The sequence below is a fragment of the Orbicella franksi genome, chromosome 4 (assembly GCF_964199315.1).
Source record: "Orbicella franksi chromosome 4, jaOrbFran1.1, whole genome shotgun sequence".
Classification (NCBI taxonomy): domain Eukaryota; kingdom Metazoa; phylum Cnidaria; class Anthozoa; order Scleractinia; family Merulinidae; genus Orbicella; species Orbicella franksi.
Genome location: NC_138148.1, coordinates 14,548,669 through 14,561,136, shown reverse-complemented (window position 1 = coordinate 14,561,136; position 12,468 = coordinate 14,548,669). Strand labels below are relative to the sequence as shown.

General features: G+C 37.1%; 1 protein-coding gene and 1 pseudogene across 1 annotated transcript; one reads left to right on the top strand and one right to left on the bottom strand.

Moving 5' to 3' along the window:
• Positions 1-7,520: 7,520 nt before the first annotated feature.
• Positions 7,521-8,189, top strand: LOC145485538 (uncharacterized). Its single transcript, XM_081464197.1, has one exon. It carries the CDS (start codon positions 7,521-7,523, stop codon positions 8,187-8,189), a length of 669 nt encoding a protein of 222 aa, XP_081320323.1.
• A 1,802-nt stretch (positions 8,190-9,991) lies between these two features.
• LOC145485537 (uncharacterized) lies at positions 9,992-12,200 on the bottom strand (annotated as a pseudogene).
• Positions 12,201-12,468: the final 268 nt, after the last annotated feature.

Below are 12,468 nucleotides of genomic sequence, written 5' to 3'. Positions count from 1 at the left end.
GTACTGCCTCAACTTGCCACGAAACCCAAGAGGGTACTCCCAGAAAAATTTGGTGGGGGTGTGCGGCCGTTTCCCAAAACTATTAACCTATCTTTGACCAAAATCTGCGATTTTCCTCGGCCTATTTATGACCAGACCAAAAATTCGATACCCTATTTAAGACCGTTGCAGCTGAAACAATTGCCCTAAACTTAATTTTTGAAGGGCTTTTGTTTATCGATAATGATGAAAAAGAAGCTACTTTTTCATCTATAATGATCTAAAAAACATACCCAATTCAAGACTAGAGTACAAAAACCATACCCTCCTGACCCTATTTATGACCAAAATGGCCAAATCTATACCCTATTTATGAGCATAAGGGCTGAAAACCATATCTTCTAGGTCCTCACATACCTATCTAGCCCATATAAGGGATTACCCCCCCTCCCGGGTTGTGAAACTGCCCTATACTGTTTTAGGGAATTTTGGAGTACCCATCTGGAGGTCCGGTAGCCTAATTCTTAGCGTGCTGGACTCCGCATCAAGCGGTCCTGACCGGGGTCACTGAAACGTCACGCAATCGGTCCGTTCCAACTTTGGAGAGGAAAGATTGCGCGACGAGCCATAAGAACACTTGCTAGGGGGCTAGGGTGACTGGGTTGTGCTCTTGGACAAGACACCTTACTCTCACAGTACTTCTCTCCACCCACGTGAATAAATGGCTACCGGCGAATTTATAGCCCTCTACGCAGACGCTCTTAGGGCTCGTCACGAGTTCGTGGGGAAGGAACGCGTGACAAGCCTTAAGAGCGTCTGCGTGGGAGGTTGGCGAATTCAATGCTGGGGAGGGACCCTGCAATCAATGGACTAGCATCCCATCCAGGAGCATGTAGATTACCCCTAGTCACTCAATGCTACAGAAAACGGAGTAAGCTCTGGCTGTATAGGCCACTTTGTCCGACGCAGACTTTCACCTTTACCATCTAGATTACTTTTATATGCCAGAAAAGTACAGAGTTTTTAAACGGTAAATACTCTTTTCCTTTGACCATCGTAGCTTAATAAGAAATGTCATGTTTATCACCGCAGTTTGTGTGTTATTTTTTTTAAGGGTACCTCAGTTGTGAAGTTTTTGCAGAGTGAAGTTATTAAGTGTTACGAGATCGTCGTAAAATTTGGCTTGCATTTTTAAGTCACATAAATACATGCAGGTCAAAAGCTAGCCTGTGAACAGGCTCCCGGGGAGGGCGAAAAAACAAAATTCGGTGAGCGAAGCGAGATGACGAGGGCGAAAACAGAATTCGCCCATTTATTTTCCACCCTTGCCGGGTGGCTTATCGCAAGCTAGTCAAAAGGACTTTTCGACCCTTAGTCTGAAACTGACGAGGGATACATTGACCCGTGCCAGGGGGCGAGAACAAGAATTAGAACAAAACCTACAATTTTCTCCATTCAACCTAGGTTACGCCACAAAAATGCTACAACCAACCCAAATTGTACAGCTTTTGACGCAAAATGTAACATTAAAACGAACTGTAACAACTTTTAAAGCAAAGTTTAACGCGAATTGTAACAGCTTTTTAACGCAAATGTAGCAACTTCTTTAACTCGAGATATAACAACCTTTTCGATAGATTATTACTGGTAGAGCTTAAGTTAGATTTCTATTCACTGTGTACGGGTAGCTAAACTTGGTCACAACAACCTTCATGTGACGAAAGGTTTTCCGTGCCGAACTGTGCGGTTAGGGACGGATATGGACTATCAGCTTGGGTGCTGTTGAATAAAGGGAAGAGCGCAGGCTCGGTGCACGGAACTTGTTACTCAATGCCAAGGTACAGGGTCGTTGTCTCTCGTCAGCCGGAGAGCAAATCAGCAAGAACTCTCAAAGATCTGGAACTCTCTTGTCTTCTTTATTGTAGATTCAACCTCGTAGTACATAGCTCAAAGGTAACTCAGGGTAAATCGCGGTAAAATCAAGGTAGATCAAATAGTGCACAGTACGTATTTGCTTATATATGCTCAGGGTGCAATAAAAATGGTGATACTATAATCAAATTTTTAACTCCTTGATTTTTTTAGATGTTTCACATAGATTTTCATGAAAAAATAGAAACGTCGTTTGCCATTTGCAAATATCTGCATTATTTCTGGAGATATTTAAGTTTGAAAAATGTGTAAAATATGCAAATGAGATGACTGATGACGTCATACACTAAACCCAGTATTATATTAAGTACATACATAGAGCTATCTTGGCCAATCTGCAGCGCAGACCATTGAAACTTAGTAGGCTAACAGTTCTACGGGAAACACACCGGGCGCTCAGTTAGTTGGGGCACTGCGCGAAAAACTGCGAGCGAAAAAAAGGGCAGAAGCGCTTTCTCTCGCCGCATTATATTTCTCCCTTATTTTTTCGCCCGCCGTTTTTCGCGCTACGCCCTGACTAACTGAACGCCTGGAAGAGGTTTAACTTATTTCTAGTTCCCCATGTTTCGATTATTTTCAGACCCAAATCATTTTCAGGGCGTGAATAGCATCTTTTAGGATATTTTTTCTTTGTTTTGCGTTGGAAGCCTTCATGTAGTGTGTACCAACCTTACTTTATTTCCAAATTGAAATCAGTAATTTTCTACCGAAGAAGACAAAATCCAACAGCAAAAAACGTGGCTGCAGTTGTACGTGGAGTTGGCGAGACAAGCGGCGTTGTGCAATTTTAAATCGCTTTTTTGGGGAAAATATTTGCTTTCTCAAAGTGCAACTTTACCTGTGTATTTATTTGAATCTTTATTTGTCAATCTACATTTTTTTCATCTTACTATTTTTCAGCGCTAAAAATTTTTCAAAGTTTTATCTTGAACTTCATCAATCAAATTGCGAGAACTTTAGGACGCGCAGTTGACAAGTTGTTGAAGGGTTAATTCGCACGGGCAGTTTATTTTTGGAAAACAAAGCTTGAGTTTATTTCGAGGCAACACGACTTTCCAAGGAAACCGAAGGTGTAATTTCTCACATTTTCTCGACATGGTCAAACCTACACTGTTCGCTACTTTGTTTTTCCTAAAAGTGAACTACTAACTATGAAAATCGGGAGTTGAATATAAGTAGTATACAAAATGGGGGTTCTGGGACATTTTCCAAAAATCACCTCCATCTGTCAATTTCCACACTTTAATCTCTAATAATACCCAATTTCGCAAAGCAATATTACTGATTGTTGTTCCACTTATTGTTCCACTTGTTGTTTAATGAGTCAGTCGGTGTTCATTCGCCAGACTACTAACTCCATTTGTTTAAATATCCCTTTTGTCATCGAATGAGCCCAGGCTTATCTAAACTTATCTGAACTTATCTCATCCTATGTTCAATTTTTGCCAGGTTAGTGGGTCATCATAATTTGGTATTGAGATTTGTGTTTTCCACATATCATCTTCATTCTCGGAATCTTCATCAAAATATTTCTCATATAATTGTTTATATTGTATTTCATTGATAATACAGTTTACCAACAGTTTATTCAGAATATGAACCCCATCTTCGGCTTTCCCATCACCATTTATTATTTTTTCTAAACCGTCCAGTAGAGTGTTTGGGTCTTCATAAAATATGGATTCGTGTTGATTTTCCCATCTAATTCGTTAATTTTATGCTGGTGGAATCTGATATAATTCATCAGTGTTCCCATCATAGTTTGAACCAAATTCAATTTTTCATCTCTTATTCTCTCATTTATCATTCCTCCTTTGTACTGTCGCTTGATACCAGTACACTGACCTCGTATAATGTTGATAGCATGTCTAGCCTGCTTGATGGTTTTTTTCCAGAATCTTTCTTTTTTTCTTATCTGTTTGATTTTTTAATAAATCTTGTACCATCTCGTAAGTTTTAACATCATTAATTTTTCAAAAATTGTTTCGTCATTATTACTATTATTGTATATATAAATTCATCAATACCGCTTGTTGTTCCCCTTGTTGTACGACTTATTGATCTACTTTTTTATCTAAACATATAGTAGTTATGGAAAATAATAATAATTGCCAGAAAAAACTAGGTAGGCCATTCAAGTGTACCAATCATGCTGATCGGAAAGAAGCTTTGAGGCTTTCTTATAATAAATGCAACCTTAATACACCATGTTATTGTGTTATTTGTAATACTGGGCCGGGTTGTTCGAAAGCCGGTTAACGCTAACCCAAGGTTAAAGTTAACCAAAGTATCAATTTTTCTTGTATAAAAATGTTTTTCATCGCTTATGTATTGTGCAGTTTAAGATTATTAAAACTCAAAACTGAAAGACAAATAATATAAACAGAAAATCTCACCGAAAAGTTACAAAATTGAGATCAAAATTCTCACTAATCCTGGGTTAGCTCAATCGGGCTTTGAACAACCCGCCCCTGGTATCAATTATAAAAGATGTGGACGGACGAAACATATTCATACCCAATTGCATCAAAGAAATCTAATTTCATCAAACTAATTATAACGATATCTGTGACCGGGGCATTCTATTTCTCAGCTTTCAAAAACTGGAAAATAGTTTATCAATCACCAAACGCATTTTTATCTAATCCTATATTATAGATGGGATCTCAATTTAATCTAACCATATATTATAAGAAGATGAACAAGAAAAATCTTTTGATGTTAAGTAAAAATCAATTGGCGACAATAATAATAGATTTGTCGAACACTGTTAAGAGTTTGTTAAAAACAGGAAGCAGTTTCGGTGGTCAATTAGACGACCAAAATATTATTCAACCACCTCCTGAGTTCAGAGATAAACCAAAACCATTTCCAAAACCGAAATTTGCTATATTCGGTGAACCAAAAATGAGACAGAAAATGGTGGCTTCAAAACCATTTCCCTTGCCTAAGTTTGTGAAATTTAATACAGAAGTGAAACCAATACCTTTGGAGAAAGCAATTGATGGTTTTTTCAGAACGTATGATATCAATGTTTTGAATAAGAAAGAGCCATTGGTTCAATTAACAGACTCAGCTCCTCTTGTGAAACATATTTCAAAACAAGAGACTGGTCTGAAATTTTACCAAACTATTAGTATCAAACTCAAGGAAATGGTATATGACAAACAAAAGGACTTAGTTTTGTATGAGAAAAATGATGGTTTCTTCTACAGTAATGCAACAGCCGTTACTAATGAGCACCAAATCCAAGGTTCAATACAGTTGTCAATACAAAACATATTGAGAACTGTTGGTCAGTGGGTTTCTGCGGGTAGTGGCTGGCAAATTGATAAGATAACTGGACACGAATTGATAGTTTTAAAGTACAAACCGTCCCATGGTAAATCTTATATCAAATTACCCTCTGTGCTAACTTCTAAGAAAGCATTAATCAACATGCAGAATAAGGACAATGAATGCTTCAGATGGTGTCATATCAGACATTTGAATCCACAAGAGATTCATCCAGAGAGAATCAAGAAATCAGACCGATCTCTCATCAATAGTGTAGATTATTCTGGCATTGAGTTTCCAGTGAAGTTGACTCAGGTGAACAAAATTGAGAAACAAAACAGTATTAATATTAATATATTTGGTCATGAGAGCAAGCAAGTGTTTCCACTTCAGATTTCCAACGAGAGGTTTGATAAAACAATGAACCTGTTATACATTTCGAAAGGAACCAAGAGTCACTATGTTCTTATCAAAGATTTCAACAAACTATTGTTTGACCAAACGAAGCACAAAGAGCGAAAGCACTTTTGTATGTACTGTCTTCTGTGATTTTCATCAGAAGATATCCTCAAATCCCATACCGAAGATTGTCTGGTGATAAATGGTGAACAAACTATAAGAATGCCAAAAGAGGATTCGAAAATCAAATTTACCAACGATTATAAGCAAGAACCTGTACCATATGTGATATACGCTAATTTTGAAACATTGGTAGAAAAAGTCGCTTTATGTAAGCCTCATGACACCAGATCCTATTCTGAATCATATCAGAGCCATAAATGCTGTTCTTTTGGCTACAAACTTGTGTGTAAAATTGACGGCCGATTCACAAAACAAGTGAGGGTTTATCGTAGTGAAAACGCGATTGGTAAGTTTTTGGAACTGTTGAAAACAGAAACCAATTACTGCCAGAATATTTTGAAGAAAGAATTAGCTCATCACAATATCAGCTGGAACAAGCTAAAAATACCAATATTCTTTCACAACTTGCGACGTTATAATGGACATATAATCATGCAGGAGATTGGTAAATTTACCAAGGAAAATCCAATTACGAAAAAAGCCAAGTGGGTTTTTAAAGGTATGACTGATGCTGGCAAGAAAATCTGAGAACGCAAACCAGAAAAAAAGACCAAGATGGGCATCAATGTGATACCGTTGAATACAGAAAAATACATTGCTTTCACCTTAGGCAAACATTTGATTTTCCTCGATAGTTTACAATTTCTGAATCAGAGTCTGGATAAGCTAGCTGCTAATCTGGCGGTTGATGATATGATGTATACTAGAGAGATTTATGATGGTGAGAAATTCAACTTGGTGAAAAAGAAGGGTGTTTACCCATACGATTACATGGATAGCTTTGTTAAATTCAAGCAGAGGCGATTACCGGATAAGGATCAATTTTACAGCCAGCTCAACAATGAGTGTATCACAGACGCTCAATATCAACATGCTCAGAGAGTGTGGGACATATTCCAAGTGAAAAATATGGACAAATTACCATGATTTATACCTGAAAACAGATGTTCTGTTATTAGCTGATGTGTTTGAAAATTTCAGAAAAACATTTTTGGAGTATTACAAACTGGATCCAACCCACTATTTTACCTCTCCTGCTCTTGCGTGGGATGCTATGTTGAAAATGACAGAAGTGGAATTAGAATTGCTCTTCGATGTTAATATGTTCCAGTTCATTGAGAGAGGAATACGTGATGGTACTTCATACATTGCTCACAGATTTAGTGAAGCAAACAATAAATACATGAAGTCATATGACAAGACCAAACCATCGAAATACATCACATATCTGGATGCTAACAATCTGTACGGTTGGGCGATGTCACAGTACTTACCAACTGGTGGGTTCAGGTGGATGACAGACAAACGAATTAGTAAATTAGATCTCAGTAAATACACAGATGTTAGCAAAACTGGTCTTATTCTGGAAGTGGACCTGGTATATCATCATGAATTGCATGATTTGCATAATGATTTTCCTCTTGCTCCTGAACAGGTAAAAGTCACAGAAAATATGCTTCCAGATTATTGCGAGCGGATAAAAGATAAGTTTAATATCTCAATAGGGCAGGTTCATAAATTGATACCCACATTATTTGATAAGAAATAATATGTGGTTCATTATCGCAATCTTCAATTGTACCTGTCTTTAGGATTGAAACTGAATAAGATCCATCGGGTGTTAGAATTCAGGCAATCTGATTGGTTAAAAGAGTAGATTAATTTTAATACACAGAAACGGACTAATGCGAAAAATTCATTTGAAAAAGACTTCTTCAAACTCATGAATAATGCAGTCTTTGGGGAAAAAAATGGAGAATTTACGGAAGAAAATCAATGTTAAATTGATAACTGATATTACAAAAGCGAAGAAATTGACAGCAAAACCGACATACAATAGTCACAAGATTTTCAATGAAGATTTGGTGGCTGTTAATATGAAAAAAGCAACATTATTATTGAGCAAACCTGTATATGTAGGAATATCGATATTGGATATTAGTAAGACGGTCATGTATGATTTCCATTACAATTTCATCAAACAAAAGTATGGACCAAAAGCACAACTGTTATTCACTGATACTGACAGTCTCACATATGAAATCCAGACAGATGACGTTTATGCGGACTTCTGGTTGGAGAAGGATAAGTTTGACAACAGTGATTGTTCAGAAGATAGTAAATTCTATGATAAGACAAATAAGAAAGTTATTGGTAAATTCAAGGATGAGGCTGCTGGTAAGATAATAACAGAGTTTGTGGGTCTACGAAGTAAAATGTATTCGTACACCAAAGAGGATGGAACCAATAACAAAACTGCTAAGGGAATCCGCAAAGTTGTAATTAAGAATGATCTGCGACATATAGATTACAAGAACACATTATTCAACAGTGAACAGATGCGACATAAGATGAAAACAATCAGATCAGAGAGCCACCAACTTGGAAGCTATGAAATCAACAAAATAAGTCTGAGCTAATTCGATGACAAAAGGTATATTTTAACAAATGGAGTTAGTAGTCTGGCGTATGGACGCCGACTGACTCATTAAAAAACAAGTGGAACAATAAGTGGAACAACAACCAGTAATATTGCTTTGCGAAATTGGGTATTATTAGAGATTAAGGTGTGGAAACTGAGAGATGGAGGTGATTTTTGGAAAATGTCCCAGAACTCCCATTTTGTATACTACTAACATACTATTTGAACTGAATGAAATATACGCGATATGAACAGTCCACTTCAAGCGGTGTGAATTTTTTCATAATTACTATTTTTATTTCTCAAATTCTATTTCTAGTTTATTTATGTATTTAATTATTCTTTTAATTCACTTTAAGTTATTTTATTTCTATTTTTTTCTTATTTTTGCTCTGCACTCCGCACTCCGCACTTGTTGAATGTTTCAAGGGTTAATTTACACGGGCAGTTTATTGGTGGAAAACAAAGCTTGAGTTTATTTTGAGGCAACACGGCTTTCCAAGGAAACCGAAGGTGTAATTTCTTACATTTTCTCGACATGGTCAAAACTGGACTCTTCTTTATTTTTTTCCTAAAAGAGAACTGCTAACTATAAAAATCGGGAGTTGAATATACCATTTGAACTGAATGAAATATACGCGATATGAACAGTCCACTTCACGCGGTGTGAATTTTTTAATATTTTTATTTTTTAAATTCTATTTCTAGTTTATTTATGTATTTAATTATTCTTTTAATTCACGTTTAAGTTTTTTTATTGTAATTTCCCGTCACTGGAACTGATTTTGACTCTTAGGGGGAGAGGGAGTGCTCGTTTCAACATAATTTATTTATACATTTAGGTACTACAACTGTGAAGCTAATTCCAAAATTCACCGAAACTTTTTAAACTGGTCAATATCATAGAGAGAGATATGAGGTCATAATATGTACACAGTCGGTGGCGTATGTAGGTGGTTGGGGGGTAGGGGGCGAACCCCCTGGACTCCCTCCTCGAGCCACTATTAAGAGCTAGATTTCATATGACTTGAAGAGCGAAATAAGAGAAACTATGATGCGTTTGAAAATATGAACTAAATAAATTTAATTTACTCCAGTTGCTCAAATTTTTTTTGACACCCTTTATTAACGCTGAAGAAGTCGCGTATCAAAATGCACTCTTTATTATAGAACCTCCCCAAAGGTATCAAGTTGACTGACTGCGTCTCTGGTTGTTGGTCATTTTGTTCCCGCTCTTATTTGAATTCATATCGTACAAGTATGTTTGAGAAGACGGTACCATGTTTACCATGTAGGAATAGTTTAAGGCCATAAAATAACACACTCAGAATAAATTTTGCGGGGAAAATGCTTTTTATTGTTTATGCTATGCAAAAACTGTTTCCATACAATAGACGACTGGAACGTAGTCCATCTAAACCAACACCGACATGTAGCTATAGCTAGCCCCCAGTGTACGGCGACTCTGCAGGAGAGAGACGGAGAAGAAACCTGAATGAGTAGTACTCGCTATTCTAGGATTGAGCTCGCCAATTATTTCAGTTATCATTTTATTCACTAATGAAGTCACTTGCTCATTAAGTTACTCATGTTTTGAATTGCTTTCAGCGTTTACCATTTGTTTCTGAAAGCGCTGGTCAGAAAGTTTATATCGAGACAACAAAGTTTGAAGCGGGGCATCACACTCTTCTTTCTCGTTTAGGTCCTTGTGACGTCATCTTTCAGTGGCGAAAACTTTTGGCGTAAAAGGACTCTTCTTTCATTATTCATTACTTCTTGCCTATTTCAATTTCGCTTACGTTAACGTTGCTGTAAACGTACATCCAGTTTAACAGGCAAAACAAATTTTAAGCCATCGGTTATACTTCTATATGCATGTGACCTGTGCAGACGGGAATTGGACGCGTCGACCTCAAGACGATTGCTAATCTTATCGTAATTTTCTTCCTCATTAGTCATAGATCGTCTATAGAGACAATGCTCCCTATTTCAAAACAAACAAACAAAACAACCACAAAAAAGACGAAACATAGCAGAATAATAGAGTTAACCTTGTTTTTAAGAATGACTCTTTCCTTGTTTCATCAGCTCGTTTTGGCCTGCCTTCAAGATCTAGGAAACAAGAGAAAATGATTTTGAGCTGCGCATCAATGGGTTTGCATTGACCCAGAGGGAATTTATTGAAGCTGAGGAAATAAAGAACAGGGTGGAGTCAGTTCTTGAGCACTAATGGATTTATTTTAACATCAAGGAAATGGAGTTAGATTGACATTGGATTGAGCCGTTTGGTTGAAGAGGAGAAGTGGAAGCCTGGCTGTACGATATTATCCTGCCTTAATTACCTATCATTTTGCAGCACATAAACTCCTCTGGACAGTACAGCATGTCACAATCTCCTTTATATGTTCCTGTCATGTAGTAACCCTCGCGCTTGCACACGCTCAGTCCTTTGTCATCAAATGAACCCCAAACATTCTCTTTGTAGCAGTCCGCATATTTATCTGGCAACCTTTGTGGCTTAGAGCATCGAGCTTCCTCAATGTCATGCAGCCAAGTGTTATCGTCTGTCCTAAAGAGACCATTCATAAAGTATCCGTCTGGACAGGTCGCCCACCTGTGAGTCCTACCGTAAAAAAAAAGTCAAAGAAACAAATAGATGAAGATGCGAATAAGATATTTCAGTGCGATGAAAATATTTTATTATACAAAAGAACGAGGAGTCTAAAAATCGCTTAACATGTTGCCAACTTACCCATCAAGAACTTCCCACCAATCGGCATTCTTGCAGGTTGCTGGCACGTCCTTCATTCTGTAAGGAGGATCACAACAATTAGCGTACTCTATGAGATAGATGCCATATTTTGAGTCTTTATAATCAATCAATCAATCAATCAATCAATCAGTCAAACAATCAATCAATCAATCAATCAATCAATCTTTATTTGTACTCATTCTTGCTAAAGAAAAAATTACAATTTCAATGAAAATATTAAAAGTGAAAATTTGAGTACTAGCTGCCTGGAATAACAATAGGGGCTAGCGGAGCCAGGCAGCCAAAGACCATTCATGCACTGTTTTTTCGCGTAACAATAAGACCATCCACGGCTGTCAAACGAAATCCACCAGATTGCATACCTGCACTACTGGCTGTAGCAGGGATTAGCCATAAAAAAGACCAACAAGGAGTGAAGAAATTCCATTGTGCTCTGAATGCGATCTCAGTTGTTTTACCTAGATAAAAAGTGCATTGATTTTACGAATGCGGTAAGCACTCCGCATTTGACATTCAAAAACATCAAAATCCATTGTAGGGGCAAATCGAATATGGTGAAATTACCGAGCAACGTGATCAAAATGTACAGCTAAGAGAGAATATCTTCTCTCGGTGCAACGTAGATTACTTTACAATTTAGTCATCGACCATAAGATATTCTCAACATATTGAACACAAGGGGCTTCCCCATCCCCTTGCACCACAGAGGGACTCAGTTAGCTGCCACGTCCCAGGATAAATTTCAAGACTCGCGATGACCATTGCCCAATCAGGAAAAAATGCGAAACGCCAACATGCCAAAGAGGACGTTATCTTAGCGTAATGTGCACCTCATTGTTATATAGTAAGGTTTTTTCGTCCCTTAGAATGCCAAGGTTTAACAACTGAAAAAGTGCTCCTACTCCCCATAGATAGATGCAGCCACAAAAGATTCTTCGGTTGTCCTTTAAGCCCTTGGTGAAAGAGATCCCCCTTTCAACAAAAGTGCTGAAATCCAGAAAGCGGAAGTAAATTCGTGTCTGTCAACGTCCGACATTGCCCAGTGAGCATAGTTGTATTCTTTTTGAGGTCAATTTTGAGGTTACTTTAGAAGGTCAATTTCGAGTTCACTTGTATCAAGTCATTTAGATTTCGTTTGGATGACGTTAAGTTAAGCGCTCAGGTGGTATGCGTTTTAGAATAAAAAGTAAGCGTTCATTTACAGATTGATTTATTTCAGACCAAAAAGGAAGATTGTCAATTTTTATGTAAATAACAACTGTGTGATTCAGAAGCTAAGGCAGGTGAATAAATAGCTGACGAATTAATGATGCCAATTAACTCTCTTGCTTATTGTTAATATCAATATTATCACGACTTAATGTTAGAAGACACTTCAACATTTTCTTTTTTTTTTTTTAAGAACCTTAACATTAAAAAAAACACTACATACAAGGAAAAATACTTACAATACAATGCTACAATACAACATTTATCTACTACTTACTTGGTTATAGTTACAGTA